General features: G+C 40.1%; 1 protein-coding gene across 7 annotated transcripts; it reads right to left on the bottom strand.

The window, feature by feature from the left end:
* Positions 1-21: 21 nt before the first annotated feature.
* Positions 22-18,937, bottom strand: ano5a (anoctamin 5a). Of its 7 annotated transcripts, none has more exons than XM_056386876.1 (22): positions 18,687-18,937; positions 15,493-15,560; positions 14,808-14,945; positions 14,459-14,500; positions 10,363-10,470; positions 8,813-8,881; positions 8,274-8,558; positions 7,892-8,011; positions 7,583-7,698; positions 7,340-7,474; positions 7,122-7,227; positions 6,911-6,971; positions 6,428-6,579; positions 5,990-6,070; positions 4,786-5,014; positions 4,450-4,628; positions 4,234-4,331; positions 3,978-4,108; positions 3,245-3,450; positions 2,947-3,146; positions 2,345-2,450; positions 22-2,120 (listed from the first exon to the last, which is right to left on the bottom strand). In XM_056386876.1, exons 1-22 carry the CDS (start codon positions 18,754-18,756, stop codon positions 1,890-1,892), a joined length of 2,931 nt encoding a protein of 976 aa, XP_056242851.1. In that variant the 5' UTR covers positions 18,757-18,937; the 3' UTR covers positions 22-1,889. The 7 variants fall into 7 exon arrangements, with proteins under 7 accessions (XP_056242851.1, XP_056242852.1, XP_056242854.1 ...); XM_056386877.1 differs by lacking the exon at positions 5,990-6,070 and adding an exon at positions 5,532-5,606 and having other exon boundaries at positions 18,687-18,936; XM_056386879.1 differs by lacking the exons at positions 5,990-6,070; positions 14,459-14,500; positions 14,808-14,945 and adding an exon at positions 5,532-5,606 and having other exon boundaries at positions 18,687-18,936.
* Positions 18,938-20,993: the final 2,056 nt, after the last annotated feature.

Below are 20,993 nucleotides of genomic sequence, written 5' to 3' on the forward strand. Positions count from 1 at the left end.
CAGCACAGGAGAAACAACTACTCAAGTTGAACTGGTACTTTATTTTGGAGAATTGTCTTTGTTGCATTACACGTTTGGGATATAGGACAATTGGAAAAATTACAGAAGAAAATGAATGGAAACATGAAATTGTAACTTTAAGCATACAGTAAACAGGTTCACCTTTTTCATGTATGGTAACAGTATAAAATAAAATATTACTACAACATGATGAAAGAGGATAGACATAAGAAAAAAGTTAATTTAAAGGAGATTAAAAAAAAAAACACAAAGTAATTAGATGTATTAAGGCATCAATAGGCATCAGTTTAGCTAAGCGCTGGCCATGAAAAAGGCAAAGTGGAACAGTCCAACATTTCTCTCAGCTGAAGTGGTCACATCTACACACATCTCAAACCAACATAAGATTTAGAGTTTGAAGCACAACCAATCAGTTTTTTTACATAAAATTCAAATACTTCAATACTTCTCACATATTTCTGTGTATACAGCTTAATTAACATGAAATATCCTGATATAATCTCAAAACAAAAAGCTACATGTTTCTCTATGTTGGCATTTAAGCTCAATATAAATATCAAAACCAGAACAATTAACTTCTTACGACAGTACAACTGTTGTTCCATTTAAATCAACAAAGACTATCACACATTGCTGCTTGAAAACACTGATTATGAATAAGTAGTTTCAGGACAACAAATAGACTGACATGTTTATGCCTTGGTAGTCAGCTTTCATTAAGTGCTTTGTGCAAAATAAAAAAAAAAGAATGTGTATCTTTCCTTCTCTACACAGACACAGCTGAGGAAACCAGAAGCACGAGAACTAGGCGATGGCTGATGTGCTTTGTGTAATGGAGCAAACATAGTTGAGTAGGTGGGGGCAGGCTTTCATTAGCGCCAATGTGTTGGTAAACAGAGGCACATTAAAAAGTGATCTCTTCACTCTCACTTCCCATCTCCAGGAACAAGTCAACAGTCAACATGCACCAGCTGCTGCTGCTGCTGCTGCGTCTGCTCAACAACTGGCCATTACAGGACAAACTCTACCCTTACTCACAGTGGTAACAGCAGCACAGGTTTCTCTTCATCAAAACCTACTTCACATGTCAGGTTCTGTCCTGGAGCAACTCGGGCTGTTATGAGATCGTAGCAAAATGTGACCAGGCATCTGAACAGCCAGTGGAGCGAGGACAATAATTTGGTAAAAGTATGTTACATCCTTGCCATGACCTCAATGCTGTCAAATAAACAACGCTCACATTTGTTGCAGTAAAAACAAAATAAATCGAGTTGAACGTAAACTTACAGTACATGACAGTGGAACCGTTCATATCGCTGTACATATAAACAAAGAAATATCCAAACCGGAATACAAGCAAGATCTCATTTCCAAATAATATTGTTATTCTACTGGCAGATACAGAATATCAGTGATACGTGTGTGATATATTAAGGCATCCAGTCTTTGGTTACTAATGGTGGCACTTAAATAAATAGTCCTATATGAAAACCAGACCAAATTGTCTGGTTTAGACACAGTGTGTAAGATTTCCTCTTTCTTTCCTTACAGAAAATTGTGATTATCCTCAGCACTATAAGGACAACATAGAGAGTGAAAAGCCATAAATATGAGACAGACATTTAAATTCAAGTGCCTGGAGTTTCAGCATGCATGGAGACTTGCTCTTTCACCTGTGTGCACTTCCACTATCAGCAGATCAGTAGAGAAAGGATGGCTGTGAATTGAGGAAACCTCTAGTTCTTAATAAAGGTTGTCTGTATGTGTTTGCTGCACAAACAACTCAGGCACTGCAGCAAAGAGATGGTCAGTATCACAATACACAAGCAGGGCATCATGTCCAGCTGATTGACCAGCGGCTCGCTGGGCTAGAGACACTCTGACAGCACCTCATGTTGGGGCAAAGATGGATAGATCATGGGCGTGCAGGTGCAATCATTGTTGCCGTTATGGCTGAGTTGGACCTTCAGCTTCTCCACTTCGTAGTCATGGAGATACTCCTGGACCAGGTAGCGCTCTCTCTTTACTCGAGCCCTCACATCAGAGGGAACATCTGGGATCATCCAGGCTACGAAGAACTTGACAGAGAACACAACATGCTGAGGAGCAAAGAGCACAACAGGTAAATGTTAAATATTTACTTTAAACTCAGAGCTGCAGAAGCAACACTGCATGGAATCAGGATATGTATTATATATGGGAAACAGGTGTGAGGGATGATAAGGGGTTACTATTACAGTAATGTAACAATCAAATACAGTCCAATGTAAGAATCTGAGACTCAGTTCAAGTGGTCAGTAAGTGTTGGTGGTGCTGGTTTTACCTCCATGATAATGATGAAAGCCAGCTTGGCAGCCAAAATATGCCAGAACTGCATAGTGTGGAAGTACCTCTTCTCATGGTCAGGCGGATTGCGGTAATCACGATACCTACAAAGAAAGAACACCAGAGCCATACAGTAAATGACCTGCAAACTTATACACTTATTCCACTCAATGCACACAGTATTAACCACACAACATTTAAATCTCAAGTTAAATACTGATTTAAGTGAAGGGGTTTGCTAAAAGTACAGCTGTGCTGTATTTATCAGGCCTTACAGCATTAAAATTCTTAGCTAAACTTAGCTGCTGCTAACATTTTAACGCATCCATGATAATAACTAACCGATGTAATATATTTAGCACTCAGAAAAGGGTCCTTCTTTGTAATGAATACTTACACTTTTGATACTTTAAGTACATTTTGCTGGTAAAACTTACAGTAAAATAACTTCAACTAGAATTCTGAAAAAATGCATGTGGTGTTTCTTTTACTTAAGTAAAGGATCTGTGTACTTCTTACCCCACAGCTATACTCTCACACAGAGCTTTGCGCACACACACACACACACACACACACACACACACACACACACACACACACCTGCAGGTAGTGATGGAGCTGTTGAACCAGGAGGGGTTCTCCCCTTCCTCAGGTCTGTTGTCCAGTAGGATCTCAGAGATGTTAAACACTGACAGGCTGTTGTTTATGTAGCCTTTCATATTCATCTCACCGTTTGGTTGGTAGGCATACATGTACACAAGCCGAGGGATCATATCAGAGGTGAAGGCCACAATGAATGCCTAGAAGGCAGGGAAAGAAAAGATGCGAGGAAGACTACAGATAAAATTGGGTAGATCATGAGCAGGCACACATCATACGGATTTAATCCAACACTCACATTTGTGACAACAGAGAGGACGGCAATCCCACTGAGGATTTCCTCCCACGCCCCGATACTGTGGGCCTTGGCTGCCACGGGACGTCTGAACTGGGTGGTGAGCTTCCAGGCATCCACTCTAACCTCAATGATGTTGTTGATAAGTGCCAGCAGTGGTGCCAAGGGGAAGGAGGCGACAAAGAGTGTGATGAAACCAAACTGGATCACTGGGACGCAGAGAGAAGAGAAGTTAGTGAGAGACAGTATGATGGAAACAGCACCATATGCAGGACATCAGAGGACACTGCATCTTTCTATCTATCTATCTATCTATCTATCTATCTATCTATCTATCTATCTATCTATCTATCTATCTATCTATCTATCTATCTATCTATCTATCTATCTATCTATCTATCTATCTATCTATCCACCTATCTATTTATCTATCTATGTATTGCTCTATTACTAATCTCTTTTTACTGAAGTTGTATTTTAATGTAATTTTAAGGATTTCAATTTGAAATTAGTAAATGTTGTAATGCAGTATTTACACAGCACAGTTTAGTATTTAAACAGCTTAATATTGATTTTTGTTTTGGTTTAGCTCTAGGCCTGGTCCAAATTCAAATTCAACCTGGTCTTGGTAGTGATTAGGACTCCACCATGGTGGTCCTAACTACAGTCTTATTTTCAAGCGTGTCTCTAAATCTCTCCCTGAATGTAATGTTTAGACTGTGTGACGGATGTTTACCCATTTCCAAGTACTCGTAGAAAAGGCCCAGCTGCCCAAAGCCCTGCAGGTCGTGGTCCTGCTCCCAGCGGCTGTACAGACTCTCTGGGTGGTTTCGTGCCTTCCTGCTGCCCCACCAGTTCATCAACCACCTGAAGGACACAGAAGGGGGGTAAAGAGCTTTGAGGCGACATGACCACAACCTCATGACAGCCACAATACAGCTGTATTGAAATGCTAACAATGGCTATAAACCACATTCGGTTGGAGTACTCACGGGACCAGAGCCTCTTGGATGTTGCCCCACACCTGTTTACCGGTCATCACTATCACCAGCTGGGTGGTCAACTCAATCAGACAGCCACCAGGGTCACACTGAATGTAGACAGGTTGAGGTAGAAGAGGGATGGGAAAGAAACATGAGTTCAAATTCATGCTCGAGGTGAATTAGCGATGCTAATCTTATACAATTTAATGTAGTTATATCTGGTACCTCTTCATTCCTCAGTTTGCTCCACTCGCCAAACATGTAAGTGTATTTTCCAGGGTAGCCAACAAACTTGCCCTTGAAGAAAGCCACGTAGAAGCAGGAGGAGTAGTAGTTGACAAACTGGAAGAGGAACATCTTCACCGTCAGTTTGTTCTCATACTCCAGGTGGGTCTTTGGGATTTCTGTCACATAGTAAAAAGTAATAAAAGATAGATTTTAAATACATAAACCAACTAATTTTCACAACTTCAAGGACAGTGATGATATGCACTGATGTCTGGAGACACAAAGACTGGAAATGTAATAATTTTGGATACGTTCTGTCTCTTTGGCCCTCACCCATATCAGTGATCCAAACAGCCACTCTCTCATACATGAGGTTGAGGACCATGATGATGACAAAGTTGATGCAGGAGGCGGTGACAGAGGTGGCCAGCTGTGGCGTGATGTAGGGGCCAACCACCTGCAGGTTAGTGGTTGGACTGTCCTTCATGATGCTGGCGAAGGCCGCATATACCGCCAGGCGGTACGCTATCACCCCAATAATGCAGGCAATGATCAATGAGATCTTCAGGACAGAGACAACAGTGACAACATGAAAGAAAACTGCAAGGCACAGCAAGTCACAAGACAAAGGTACAGTGAGAACATCACACCAAAACACAGATACATATAAGCAAAAACAAGGTGAATTATGGCCAACATAAATGTTAGAAGTAACTGTCAGGCTGAAAGTGTGCATGCATGCCCCATGAAAACACACCTACCATAATCTTTCCATTAGCTCATTCACAGGTGACAGTTTTTTAATTACAAGAGAATACAACACTTATAGATTCTGGGCTGGTATGTGTGAAACTTTGGTTTTAAATGGGTCACAATTGATTAGAGATTAGATTAGATTATTTCAAGGGAGCTCCACTTCTTAAAAGTTTTACATATACTGGCCCTGGTCACATGATACTGTTCATTGTGATTAGGATGATGAACAGTATGACGAGAAAGACAAATGACACAGGGTGGAGAACAGGTAGAAGATGAAAGCAGCTTTAACTGATCAAGTGTACCAAAGATACTATGCTCACCCAGAACAGGACGGTGGCTCCAGATAGACACATGCGTGCACACTTGCTTGTTATGGGTAAGTACGGCTCCATTTCCTACATCATAAGCAAGCAAATAATGGACACAGGAGTCAGTAACCATTTGTTATATCCTGAAAAGACAGCTCTAAAAGGCCAGGTTCCTTTAATTACCACTAGCCTCAGATGAGAGACAGAGCTAGTTTGTTTTAATCAGAGTTCTTTGTGTGTAGGCGTTTCAGCCTGGGTCCAATTCTGTCATCTAACAGTCTCCTGGTGAAGCCATGCTTTTGCAAAAACCTCTTTCAAGATACTGATCCACAAAACAAACAGTAACGTGATAGAGAAGGAAACTTGTGCCTCCAAGTCTTTCCAGATATCTCTGTTATCCACACAAATGACATCACACCAAAACCTCTCCCTCACCAACACTGGCAGTCCACATTAAATGCCACCCTTACCCAGAGGATGACTGTGGCCCAGCACAGAAACAATTTCCCCAATAGATCTGTAGCAGTCCTTTCAAGAACCCACTCCGTTTCCTAAAGACGGGGTGGATGTGGTCACAGCAAATTACAGCACCCTGCTTCCATTCATTTCAAGTCTGTGTCTGCCACTATCACTACCTACTCACTAGCAATGTAAATAAATGAATGTTTTTAATCAAAGAGTCTCAAACCAGCTTTTTAGTTCAGGAACTGGCATAATGAATGACTGCAACCAACCCAGTGTTTAGAATCTGTATCCAATAAATACAACAGATACTGTAACCTGTAATCATCAAGTCCTAACATACAGTATGTCTGCCTGCTAAAGCCTTGTGGAGGCTACACAGATGTAGAGCTGTACAATAGAACAGTGTCATACAGTATATTAGTATGTCATGAGCACACAAACACCTGAGTGATGCGGTTCAGCTTGCGGTTGGTGCACTTGGTCTCGTACTCTGGCCGAAGCTGCAGCTGCTGTTGCTCCTCCTCAAAGTCGACCAGATCCCACTCATACTCAAGACGGGCCTGCCGCCTCTTCCAGAACTCCAGGAACAGCGTCACTGAAGAAAGATTTAACCCGCCACACCACGTGTATCATAGCAAAATAATAACCTTGTTTTATTGTTTATTTAAATATAATTTTTCAGCTTCAAGTCTTTAATATTAGTGCGGTAGCAAAAGTGTCAGATCTCAACACATGAGCAAATGAAACCAAAACTAAAAGTGAGAGGTGAGAAAATGTGTTTTTCTTTTGTGATTGGATATACTGATCCCTTAAATACAAAGCAAGCAACAGTGATTATAAACAACTACTAGTAGTTCAACATTTCCCACTAGGTGGTGCACTGGGTCAGAAAATACACAATTCAAAGAGCAGACATTTTTACTCACCCCAAATCCCCATGAATATGGCAAAAAACACTGTTCCTACGTTGTCAAATAAGTGTGATTGCTGAAAGAAGAACATGTTTGAGAAATAGTGGGATAATGAAAGACTGAATTGTTAACATGTAGCTCCAACCATCCTTCAAATGGGGGCAGAACATGAAAACATGAAAACATGAAAACATGTATCACAAACAAAATCAATGGGATGTCTCACCCATGAGGAGTTGCATGTTGAGTTGAGTTTCCAGTAGCCACACTTCTTGTCACACAGCGGGCACATGACAATGTTGCCTCCAATTTCCTCGCTACATATTTCTTTACTGTTGGGAAATGATGATTGTTTTCAATAAAAGGAACATTGACGTATGATGTAATACAAATAATAACTTATAATGCAATGAGACACCAGGTTAGCATTCTTGTAAGACTCACCTCCACTCGTTGTCATCGTAAGTGAGGAATCCGTGGACGAAACAAATTGTCCCTACTATTGCAGCAAAGAACAACATCTCAGTGTAGAAACCCAGCCACGCAAAATAAATACCTATCTTCTCTCCATAATACTTCCTGTTGAAGGGGGAAAAAAAACAAAATTTTTCATTTTAATTCTTCCTCTACCAGACTATTGTTGAGTAAATACACATCAGATATGACAACTTTATTTTCAGGTCTTGCCTAATAAGGTTGAGGGGCTGCTCCTTGAAGAAATAGAAGAATCTGGCCCAGTTTTTGTAGAGATTGTATCGATCACTTTCGCAGTTAGCATCCCTTGATCTTTTCCAGTATCTACACTGCATGCACAGGACAACACAGTTCACTAGCACAGTCGTTACTTTACTCATCCTTGCATTGCAACATCCACCTCTGCCTCCAACAGGTTGTTACTGTTGGAAATCAATGAGTGCACATTTCATTAAAGACATGTTTCACACGTCTTTTTCCAATGATGAAAAAAGTGGCAAAAGTTCACCAAAAGAGGCTCACATCATGTAGGGGGAAGGCAGCAGTGTAGGTCCCATTGTTGAGTAACCTCTTGATTCCCTTTTTGTCTTTGTCCCCACATTCATCTCGGAAGTATGAACAGCGGGACAGGATATAGTAGACCTGGGCAGAGAGAGAAACAGAATAACAGTGTTTTGTTCTTCAGAAGCTTGGAAATTGTATGAATAAAAACTATAATGCAAAAATTAAAATATAAAGTTCCTTTTGTGTTCACAGACATTTTAAGATAACTTTTCAAAAATGTTACAAGGTTTCAGGCCTGCCAACTAAACTACAGCATACTGTAGTATTTCTAGCAACATCAGTTTTTCAATGTCAGGGGAATATTATAACAAGGTAAGAAAGCCAGAGTCAGCATCCTTACTATCCTGTTGCGAGTGGAAGGGGGGAAGAATGTGTCTTTGTTGTCGATAAGGAAGAAGTCCGACTTGCTCTTGTTGAAAGGAGCTGTGAAATAGTCTGGCTCAGGGTGCATGATTTCCGCTGGCAGACGAAAGGGGGTGGACAGCCAGTTCATGGGCATCTCGCTGTTGTCTGGGATGTCATTGGCCTTGAAGGGGACTTTGATCTTCAGTACGTCTGCATACGTTGCCAACACTTCCCATGGAGCATGGATCTTCACAAAGTAAGTCTTTCCATCATCTGACTCCTGAAGATAGTGACAGTGAAAGAAGTGTCACAGTAAAATGAGTATAAGGCTAATGATACATAAACTAAAATAATAATTCTGTAATAAAGGAGCATTCACAGGTTAATGTAAAATTCATAGTTTAATGACTAAATAGCACAAGATAAAATCAAGAACACAGAAATGTGATATGATATATGCATGTCTTTACAGGCCACTGCATTCCCTTTTCACATGATTAGACATAATCAAAATCAGAATCCAGGAGCTCTTACTGATTTATCTTCCGTCTCCAGCTCCAGGCCAACTTTCTCTAAATTGGCCTCGTACACCTTCCTCCTCTCCTTTAGAAGTAAAAAAAACAAAAACAATATATATATATTTATTAGTTTGATATAAATTTTTGTACAATTATGACAATGAAATCTATTGTACAACTAATTAAGTACACACAAACATTGAATAAAACACCACATATGTTGATTATGAGGCATACAGACATAATATGTACAAATCTCTAGTAAAATGTGCTAATTTAAACTATCAACACACAGCCAAAATCAGCCAAAATGTTAGGTTGAAGTAAATATTTCAAAACTATTTACGACTGGACAAATCTTGAAAAGCTAATGTGAGATGAAATGCATACTGTGAGTGCATATATAGCAAGGCACAAATTAAATGTAAAACCAAAGTAAACGTACAGTCACGGTCAGCGCAGCAAGTATTCCAGTGGTAAAAACACAACTAAATAAGTTGCCTATAAACCAGTGTGGACAAGGCAGGGTCAGTTAATTCAGCCGTGAAAGTTACTTGTGGGAGTGCAGTAGTATGACATAAATTCCCATTTGGCACTTGAAATTAGGTTGAATGTTTTCAGAAATAGGCATGTAAAAAAGGAATAGCCCATATTATCACAGAAAAATTGACAAAGAGAATGAAAGCCTCCTAGTTAGAGCTGAAATTAACCCATGAACCCTGAAATGCCCCATTTTACAACACAGGAATAACACAGGAAGTGGCCTCCTGCATGGCCTTCCTCATACTGTGGAAAAAATGAGCAAGTTCCTGAGCAGGCCAGAGGTCTGACTGTTGACTCAGTGATGACACTGTGGGCAACATGCCAGTCGGCTGTGACAAACTGCCACATACCCGAGGAGTGGTAACATCCAGATGTGAAAGGCTAACAGCTCAGTATCAAACACCAAAAGTGTTTCAGCACTCCACAGCTGATAGAGAGACTCACTAAAAAAAAACATGTGATCAAAGACAGTATGGAGACACTTCAAGTAGATTTACTGAAGGAAAAAAGGTTGTGAATCTACTTCAATGTGACCGTCTCAGAAAATTCCTTGAGAGGATTACTGATACAACTGAGAATAACACTTTATCTAGCTTTATCAGTGTTGTGGTATTTAAGGTATGCTGCTGACACACACTGTGACTCTGAGGATATCCTATAAGAACCAGTTCTTACTGTTTAGATCAAGAAGTAGAAATAATATTAGCTGTTCTTTTGTGTGATATATTAAGATTTAAATTTAAAGATATTTAGTTCTGGCGATGAATCATATTCACTGTTATTCTGCTAAATTCGATATACAATAATAACAACACTGGAAAACATAAATTACAAACATGATCTTGCAGTTAAACATGTTAAAACAGAGTGCACATACAGTTACAGTCAGTGAAACAAGTATTCAAGTGGTAAAAACACAACTAAACAAATTCTATATAAACCAGCATGGGCAAGGTAATGTCCATTAGTTCAGTAGATTTAACAGCAGCAGTATATATACAGTACCTAGAAGTTGTTTCTTACCTGTTTTCTCTCACCATCTTTATCATCAACATAGGACAGAACAAAATCAATCCTGCGCATTCCATCACGGAAGAACACTGAGTCTTTACTGTGTTGTTGTTTGTCAATCTATAACGAGATAGAACAGAGGTCACAACATTTAAAATATACATTGATTCAGTATCAGCTCAACGGGTCTTGGATGCATTCACCACAGCAGACCACAGAGTCAAACAATGTGTCAGTAGCTAACAGCAAAACCCCAAGAACAAAGCCACCACACCACATCACGCTCGACTGTTTGTCTAAAACAAACAAAAAGGAGAATTATCATATTTTCACTCCAAACACAAATGATATGCTAAATTCAAGGCGGCTGCTGTGACTAAGATCTTTCATGTTGCTCATGTCCTTAAGAATGGATTTATTGAACAATAACAATAGGCTTTTAAAGACACCTATGTTGCGCATGAGAACAAAATCCAGACAGATATCCAGAATCCTATGAATGCTTTGATTTCAGGTCATCTAACTACTTAAATAAAACATCAGGCTATAGCAAAGGATATGTGGAGAGGACCACAAATTCATAATCCTTATTGTGTAGAGAAGAAACATAACTCCTAACATTACACAAAATTGTACTTTATTTGCTTGATTGTCTGTAAATCCTGGGATCCATAGGGGCTGAAGCATCTTGTATTGGGGGCTAAAGAAATTTCAAGCATGTGGGGCAGCTAATGCTAGCCCTGCAGTTGCTGTCTCTTCGGCAGCTACAGGGTCGAGGAGAAATGAACTGCACAGGAAGAAAGGAAGGCATTGCTGTCTGCTTTCAGTGCTGCTTCAGCTGTTCAGAAAGCTAAAAATAACCATGTACCATGTACAACTGTCATTGTTGTCATCACTACAGTAGCTACCTACACAGGACTGCTGACAATTCAGAGAACTCACACATAAGTGCAGCAAAAGCTACAACATCCCACTCAGCCACGTCTATGGCTACTGTGCTGTAGTTCTGACAGAGTTTTCCCGTCAGTCAGCCCAATGCTGTGGGGGTAGGGAGGAAAGGAAAAGCACTTTACCTCCATGGCCCACTCCCTTTGGTTATAATGCATCAACGGAAGGGCCAGCTGCCTGAGCAAAAACCTTTCTCCTGGGAGCACAGTCCAGCCCTTAAAGTACTGCTTCTCTCACTCTTACTCCACTGATAACCCCCGTCAGAGGAGCTCCAGCCAGTCCACTCATCTCCCAGGACAAGCCCTGACTTGGCCAGACATTTAGAAAAGAGACAGAAGGGGGGAGCACAGGAGAGAAATAGAGGAGACTCCTAGAGATGACATCAACATGTTGGTAGCATAGCTGCTGCCAGCTCATGCTGCAAAGCTAGCTAATGTAATAAGAGGACAGCCTCAGGCAGGGGGAGATGACATCACTGTGCTATGACCATCAGGAGAGTAAAAGAAACAGTGCCTGAAATAGGTTGTTCAATATCTCAGATAAACAGTAAAACCTCAGCTGAAAAGCCAATTGACCGCGTGAGGAAATCTGCTGTGATAAGACTGATGTGGACAAACTACAGAAAACCAGTGATTGATCCAGTCTGACTTGACTGTTTGAATTCAATTAAACAATGTGGAGACCTTAGCACAATGGTGTACAATGTGCAAATGTGACACTATCAATGGAACATATATGTAAATTGTCTTAGCCATGTTACACATTGTCTGCAGCAGCAGCCGTTCCTGCTGTACGAACTCATAGAAGCATTTGTGGCTACGTCTTCAAAGCTTTTTATGGGTTTTCTTAGGCAAAATTATGCATATGTTCTAACGACTGGTCTGCATTACCTCCCAGTTTAGATCAGACCATGTTGACCATGGCAGGTTGGGAGCTTTCTATAACTGGGATGTCCCTGCAGAAACTCTCTAATTTGCTGTAATTACAGATCAGCCATATGGAATCAGTGCATCTGCTGGGACCTGCCTCTGCTAAGTAAAGCCAGTAGAGGCCACAGACTACTATACATTTACCAACTACCCCCTAACCACTCAGTGTTTAGAGATATATGTAAGTCTTAATTAAGGAGGGTGAATGTAGAACATGTGTAACATAAGTAGGCTTATAATTTCAGGGAGAGGGTTCTGTAAAATATTACTTTCAAGGCATTTATTTTTTGGGGTCAAGAATTTAAGCATATCATTTTTATTAAACTGGTCACTTTTGATTTTGACTCTCCTGTTTAGTTGTAGTTTCTATGCTTCAAAATCCTCTTAAGTCTCCAATGTACTCTGATGTTAGTGCTACAAAATGTAACAGTAAGGTTGCATGCAACTCTTTCTAGTGTTTTTCTAAGTAAATTGTAGCTACTGTATCACTCCAATATGTCTTTACTGTGTTGCAATAAATCATTGCAATCCTCAAAATTGTTTTAAATGCAGAGATTTTAGGCTCTTCTCCATAGCTAAAAAGGAAAACTGGATACTCCTATATTCAGATTTGCAAAAAATAATACCTGGTTCAGCAACACTCTCTAAAAATACACATAAGAAAATATTGTTGAAAAATTATATGCTTCCACACAGGTGCACTGCATCGTACAACTAAGCAATTCAAACCCAACCATGCTCTGTGGCATGAATAAAAACCCTGTTTTATATCAAGACGGCAAGAGTTAAAGATCTAAGACTTTGAAAGAGGGTTCATTGTTGGGGCACGGATAGCAGGAGCTTCAGTCACAAACGCTGCTTAACTGGCTAGTGTTTCAATAGGAACAGTGACCAAAGTGACATCCACATTTAGATCTATGGGATGTCAGTAAGTAAGGTCAGAAATTGACAGTGCACATATGATCACTCGACTCTGATGCTCACGCAGTCAAGTTGTCCCCTTTGAAGGAAGTGTCACTGCAAATCAATACAAAGTTGCTCTGAGTGATCACTTTTATCCTGTCGTGAAACATTTCTATCCTGAGGGAATAATGATGTCAATCATATGCTATGGCCTTCACAGTCACCAGATCTCAAACCAACTGAACACCTATGGGAGATTTTGGACCGATGTGTTAAACAGCGCTCTCTACCACCATCATCTAAACACCAAATTTTTCTTCCCTCCAGTGGAGTTCCAGAGACTTGTTGAATCAATGTCAAGGAGCAATGAAGCTGTCATGGCGGCACAGCACCTTGTAAAGGCACTGTATGTTAGTTTTTCTTTTAATTTGCCACCAGTCTTTTAGGAGGAGGGCTATACAGTCAGCTTCTTTTTCCATTCTTGATCACAGCAACAATTTATAGATGTGCAGCTGCCTCCCCTCAAAAACTCCTTCATGTCATCCTCCACGCAGCCTTCAGTTGGAGGGAACAGGGTTACTAGAAAAACTAATTGTAGGTTTTTTTCTCCTAAAGATTAGCCGTTGTTAAAAGGGGTAATGATTCCGCTGAACACTGTTTAAGCAAGACCATATTTTAGAGCTTTCAAAAAAAGATGCCTACTGTACAGTATGTGGTTAGCCACAGCAAAGTTCAGTCCTGTCATGAGCACAGGGCAGAGTCCCGATTAAAGTATAGACTGTATACTGTGTATAGACACACACACACACACACACATACACACACACACGTAAGCGCACACAGAAAAACAGCTAGACAAATGACAAATATGGTATAAAAAAGTGTGTGTGCAAGTCTGTGTGTGTATGTGCGCTTGTGTGTGCAAGTGTGACCATTCTAATTACGCTGTAACACCTCCAGGCTGTTGCTTCCTCTTCAGTGAAGCAGACAATTATCACAGGTGAGATCAAAGCAAGTGAAAAGGCCTTTTCCATTTTTAATAAACTCTAATGATGCATCAACATTATAGCTCATGCCAATGTTTCCATTCCTCTCTGCAGAAAACAACATGCTCTCCAGAAGCCTCTATCAGCTCTCTACAAAGATACTGTATTACTGTACTTTGTATTGATTTTCAGCTCAATGCCCAAGCTTTATTTTCTGAATATATAATGCTGCTGGAGTAACTCAACACTGAAAAGCCATTCTTTAAGAATGAAATTAAGTCGGGCAGGCAGACATATGCATAGAGTTGCATCACATCACAATTCTGTTTTACCATGCCATACCCTTGAACGAAACTTCAGGAATAGAGCCCGCTTTCTCGAGAGCTGTGGAGGAACCGAGTGGACAGTGAGGGAAAGCCTAACAACACGACAAATTCAACAGCAGACAGCTAAAACTGTAGCAGCAACCTTACAGAGTTGATCAAAGTGGATCAAAATGTCAGACACTCAACACTTGTATTACGTTTACACATCCTTACAGATTACACTCAAAAACAGTTCACGACACTAGAAAAAACAGTAAATGTTAGAAGTCACAATCAGGTCTTGAGCTCTGAAAGGATGTGAGATGGCACAAACACATAAACACTGACACAGCAGCATGCATCTGTGTCCTCGACTGGCGTCTTACCCCAGTCAAAGAATTGATTTGCTCTAAGGTCTGAGCCTGAAAGTGTGGACTGTCGCTGTGGTCAGAGGTGGCCAGGGAGGCTAGGCTGGTACTGAGAGACTCACAGGTCTCTTCACACACATCAGGCGTAAAATGAAACTTTAAGCACAGTGTGGAAGGGGGAGAATAAACAGGAGCATTAGGGTTGCATCTGACTCTCTTGTGACATTTTCAGGTTGTAAACAATTATTTGGATTGAAAACTGAAACTAGTAGTTGTGGGCTGTACTAAGATCCATAAACTAGTGGGTGCGTTTACAATGAGAAAATCAGTGTGGCTACTAAACTCTGAAGAGAGGAGGAAGGGGATCTAAATAAAGCAATTAACTTGTACACAATTAACTTCCTGCTACCATGCTTATAGGGGGTAAGGCAGAAGTGAAGATCAACTGCTAAACAGAGATTTTTTGTGCATCTGTCCTGGAGACCTAAAACTTAGCATAGAGGAAGGACAAATCTTCACATATGTAAACAGATGGTATATTCTCAAATCATCTAAAAATATGCAGACAATTCTGAGGCACAGGGTGCTATAAAACTCTCCCATCCACTATCTATCCACCACTGAGGCAAAATAATTTGCTTGACTGAAATGTCTGTATGAAGGTGCTAAGTGAATGTAAACATGTGGTGAGTTCTGTGTTTACCGCTGATTGTCCCTGCTGGAGGGATCCTGTGCTGGATGAGGCGTGTTGGTGGTAGCCATTTACATCATCTGCAAGACAGTGACATGAGAAACTCAGAATTAAAAACAGAATTACCATTGTTAATTATGGCAGTATTCTCTAACCATTTTAAAATAAGAATAGCAAGTAGCATACTGAATCTCAAACAGGCAAGTTGGTGGCAACAAAGTTCAATTTCAGGCTAATGAACAGCTGCCTGTATGAAGAGAGGAGCACTGACTACCAGCCAATGTTGTGGTCTATATTTGTACAGCATTTTGTGGTGGTGCTCCCCACAAGGCCAGACAGCATGAACTAACATGATCACTGTGAAAGAATACACACAGCCATGTTGCTGCAATTCAACCACTACAGAAGTGACTGCAGGAAACCAGATGTCTAGTAAACCCCCTCAATATGTTTAACAGTAAAAGCTGTGATGTAATATGGTTCTAACCCTGATAAAGTTTTACGTTTATCTGCCATTCATTGCCTGTCAAATGCAATTACAACCTTCCAAAGTACAGTAGATTCTGAGAAAAAAGATTTACATAAACAAATGGCAGATCAAGAAATGTTGGCATGATTTTTACTAAAAAAACAAAACAAAGTCTGGTTTCAGCCTGTGTGTCTGTGTTTTTAAATAGAAAAGCAACAGTCTTAATTGATGGTCTCTCCGAGGTTATATTTAGTCTGGACTCAACACAGAGAATGTGCTTACACAGGCCTGAAACAAGCATTCGAACCTTGTAATATATAAACCTTTTCTGTCTCTACGTTATTACACACTAAGTCGGCAAAGTATAACTTAGTGGTTCAAAACTACAATGAATGATATTTATTATAAAAGCTCTTGTCCAGAACTGGAATATAGCACAACCTGTGATGCAACTTTTCCCACTGCAGACTTCGCTTTTTATTTTGTTGGACTAAACAAATGTTTTTCATTTAACATAAACTTTAAATGACTAAGCTTTTGATACTGTAACTCACAGTAACAATCAAAGAAAGGCAATTGTATTTAGAATATGAAACTCAACCTTGCTGTTATCATGTACATACACAGAATGCTTATTGTTACCAACATCTTTTGAGTTATGGCAGGATGTTGAACTTAAAGGAGACTGTCCACTCATTGACAATGAGTACTATATAGTACAGTTTACAGCTGATTTGGACTTCAAGCTGAAACAAAACTTGTTATGATACTGACATTGTTTTGGACTGCTCTTCTTCATTCCAGAATATATTTCTTTCACACATATGCCTCTCAAACAGTTGTGCATATTTTTGCACAGTTGGACACAGTACTGGAGCTCTCTGTATTAGCCACGACTACGCCAAGAGTCTTTTCCCACCTAAGTAACCTCCACAGTTAATGCTTTGTTCACGAGAGAGCAGCTGATCACAGTGGAAATGCCACAAGGCTGCTTCTGTCTCTCTTTTTTATTACCACAGCAACAGCAGACTCAACCTCATGTATATGTTATTTACACAAAGACAGTTATTTTACAACTCAACTTAACTGATAATAAAGGGCAAATCCTGCGGTATCCTAAAACCGGCAACAGATACAGCTGGTTTATTGAAATAACAGACATGATCTCCAAGCTACTACTACTCTTTAGTATCTGTATATCTGCACTGAAACCCAGATTTTTTTGGTGAAATGAAATTCAGCAGCGTCACTTCAAGTATTTTGTGCATAACCACAGTGGGTGGGTTTGTCTGATGTGACAGGAAGCACGCACTCATGTTTAAAGTTGAGGTTTTCAGGTGCACACAGACACATACACTTGCTTTCACATATCAAGACAGTCCGAGCTACATAATCTATGTTTTCAGAAAGGGTGAGTACTGACACGACAACAAGCAACTGTGAGACCTTTAGCTGTCCACATGTTTGAACTTTAGACTCAAATTATCTTTTTTTTTATTCATTTAAACTCTAAATGTGTTTTCTAGAAACATTAGCCATCTGAAGATATATACTTAAGATGTACAGTATATGTACAGCCTGAAAATTCATGTTTGCTGGTTCTACATTGAATAAGTGTTACTTGTACGATGGAAATACTGCATATTCAGTTCTGGTGGGTCATGGAAGCTAGAAAGAGGCTGTTTGCCATCACTAGTCCCCATTGTACAATCTAAAGTATGTACCGTTATATTGAAATAATTGGAGGATTATTGTGATCTACTGTTGTGAAGCTGTGACTGTGATGTATGGATAACACTGCTTCTATTGTTATCTTAACACACCATAAACACGCAACACCAAGGTAACAGTAACTATAGTTCACGATCCTATAGCGATCACTCATACTCTCACACAGCTGGACCACAATAATATGATACTCTCTATGCTGCAGATGAAACACTACTCTTTTACATCAATTCATACTGATAAGGGTTGCTGGAGAGCATCCAGGGTGATTCATGCTCCATTCAACAACACCATAAATGGCTAAAAACACAACCCTCTGTCTAAGCGATTGTTTAGAATTCAAATTTAGTCAGGAGGAGAAAAGGACTTCAGGTCTGGTCTGGTGGACAGTGGCTGCCTCTAAGCGACAACAGTGTTTCCAGTAAGCAGGCCAGCTGTCAGAGGCTGGCTGGCTGTAAGTCACTACTGTTTCCATGAACAGAAAGCAAGACTCTGACCTGGCTGGGGCGTTAAAGGGGGAATTTGCGATGTGGAATCTTTAGAAAATGTAAATAGTTGAGTTGTGTCACCTAAATTGATTTTAAAATCAATGTTTTTAGTTGAAGGTGATACTAGTTATTGTTGGTGACACAGCAAAGGCATGGCCACACATAACACTGACATCTAATTTTCTGTCCTGTTTACTTGAGTTGTCAAGTGAGAAATGTTATGGTAATGGTATGTTGCTATGGTTGCTAGAAAGTTTCACTTCATGTAAGATAGAATACTCTTAAAGAATAATGATATTTTGTAGGTTTAGTGTAGTATTTGTTAATATTCCCTCGAAAACTTAAGTACACTAATATTTTTCTCAAGGCCATACAGACTGGGGGATATCAACCTCAGTGAAATCTTAATTGATTACCCAGGAGGCAGATATCCCAACACTAATGACGCCCAACATATCAACTTCATAGCAACATGTAAACCGGTGCGCAGGTTGGGCTGGCTCTGGCATTTAGCTACTCACCGTTGAAAGATTCTGTGGGGCTCATCTCAATCAGACTGTCCCCTCCAGATTTTCCCGTTATTCGATGCATGTTGAGTGTCTCGTGTGGCCAAATCGTGCCTGCTGGTCCTCATCTACACCATGAAATCCGGAACCAGGCGATTTCTGTCCCGCCTGAACTAAAAGCCGCTCAGCTTCACAGTCGTCCTCTTCAGAGACTCCTGAGTTAGCTTGCCAGGCTGCCGTCCTTCCTGCAGCCACCGACCACTGACTGCTGCATCATTCACTTCAGTACCAGAGGGAGGTTCATGAGGGGAGTGGCTCCACACCGCAGACCAATAGTTTACCCTGGAGTTGAACAGTTACCGTACCCAAATGTCTACATTTCATGTCAGCAATAACGAACAGAAATAGACAGTCCAAATATGTGACATTAGCTAATTATATGCGAGGAGCATTGTGTTGGCTAACGTCAGCTATCAGACAAGTTGAAGGCGAACTTTCCTCTATGGAGTTCATTAAATTAAGACATCCGGGAATGTATGTTTGTACTTTGGTATTCTACTTACCAAGAGAGAAAATAAGAGCTAACACTGCTAAATTGGGTCTAAAAAGTTGAATGTTTTTAAGTACTAGTCAGTTAAACACAGAGGTTCATTTTTAACGGAGTGTTCATGAAGAATGTTGTTGCCATGGTGACATGGGTTTATAATCGCCATATAAGATGTAAAGTTGCTTGGTTTATAAATAATTTTACTATTGGTTTATAAATCAATCATAAGACATTAGTAAGAGCAGCTTTTGGGTTCCCAGGTTGTCGAAAATCCTCCTCCAGCGTGACACTTTGATGGCGCATATATTCATTAAGGAGACCCCTGGAGGTCTTCAGGTCAACAGTTAAGTCATTAAGAAAAGGTAATGGGTTTCTCAGTTTGTAATAAGCCAACAAAAGTAAGTCAGTCACCTATAAATGGTAATAGATCAATGAAAGGTTCTACAATAGTGTGTGTAATATGCTGTTTATAAATTGATTTTGGTCCAGATGTCCTGCAGCTCTTTCCCCAATGTTCAGTGGTCAAACAGTCCACTGGAGAAGTCTCCCTAATGAGTTAAACAGCTACCTAAAAAACAAAACTGTCATGTTTGAGGGTAATTTTTCCACAACCTGGCAATTTAAATGATGTTCTTATTAATGGCTTATATCAGATCTATAAAACATAAGCACATGTTATAATTTATGCCTTACAAGAAGGTGGTACCAGTAGTTGAAAAACTGTGAAGTCAAACCAGATGAGTGGACTATAACACTGAAACTGTAAGATATCAACCTATAGTGCACGTAGCCATACCATGTGATAAGATCAGTGATCAGAGCCATTGGATGTATATAGAAATGAGACATTACACATGAAACATTAAACACAGACAGGAGGATTTAGGTTTCTTGGGTCACTATGTTCCCTTACTCATTTGTTTAGGTAGGCTATTTGTTTGGTAAATATCTAGAGTGGGAGCTTCCAGGAACTCCTTCACAACCATTAGCCTATTACCTCATGCCTTTCCAAAACTGTTTCATATCAAGGATCTCACAAGAAACTTATCCTTTCTCCCATCTGACATATGTTCAAGAGATTTAAGAGAAACATCATTTCCCATTATAATTGGAGAATGAACCCTCAGTGATCATTTTATGCTCTTAGGTTATAAAAAGTCTTTTGTAAATAAACAATTCATGTTCAAATCTTTGCTGAAAAGCTCTTTCAAGGCCACAGGCTGTGGACTTTAATGTATCTTTCATCAGTCGCTGGGATGTTTAGTTCAAACAACTTCATGTTTGTCTTTTTCTTCCCACTCGTTCACACGTCAGTGTGTCTGTTCTATCAGCAGCTTTCCCCTGCTCCTCCCTGCCATCTCTCTACTCTGTACTTCCACTCCGGTCAAATTTAGTAGCAGTGGCCCCCTCTGTCACCCTTCAAGTGGTTTATACAGTCCTGTACTTGTGTAATTATGTTATCCTCCTCTGTGGGGTGTGGCTGAGTACAGAAATATAGCCACTTATTTTTGCGACCACTTTTTCTTCAACATCATTTCGTCTCTCTTCCTTGACATGTGGGTCTTCCTGGGTGTGCACTCCTTCCCAAGGTTTCCAAGACTAACGGTAAAAATCAGGTTTAATAACAGGGCACGGTGGGCCACCCCTTTGTTAGTTAGTTAGTTTTTCTTTCTTTTCTGTCAGAGAGAAAGGATGAGAAACAGACATAGGTTTGCTGGACTGTGTAATGGGATTCATGAGTGAGATATTCTTTAAAAAATCAAATAAATTCACAA

Source organism: Seriola aureovittata, chromosome 10, assembly GCF_021018895.1.
Source record: "Seriola aureovittata isolate HTS-2021-v1 ecotype China chromosome 10, ASM2101889v1, whole genome shotgun sequence".
NCBI classification, from domain to species: Eukaryota; Metazoa; Chordata; class Actinopteri; order Carangiformes; family Carangidae; genus Seriola; species Seriola aureovittata.

Bases quoted from the DNA above. Each gene is read 5' to 3' on its own strand.
- ano5a (XM_056386876.1), bottom strand. From the start codon at position 18,756: ATGCATCGAATAACGGGAAAATCTGGAGGGGACAGTCTGATTGAGATG. The intron at 15,561-18,686 runs GTGAGTAGCTAA...ACTGTCTTGCAG, and splicing joins CCCCACAGAATCTTTCAACG to ATGATGTAAATGGCTACCAC. The intron at 5,015-5,989 runs GTAAGGGTGGCA...TCTGTCCTGAAG, and splicing joins GGGCCACAGTCATCCTCTGG to ATCTCATTGATCATTGCCTG.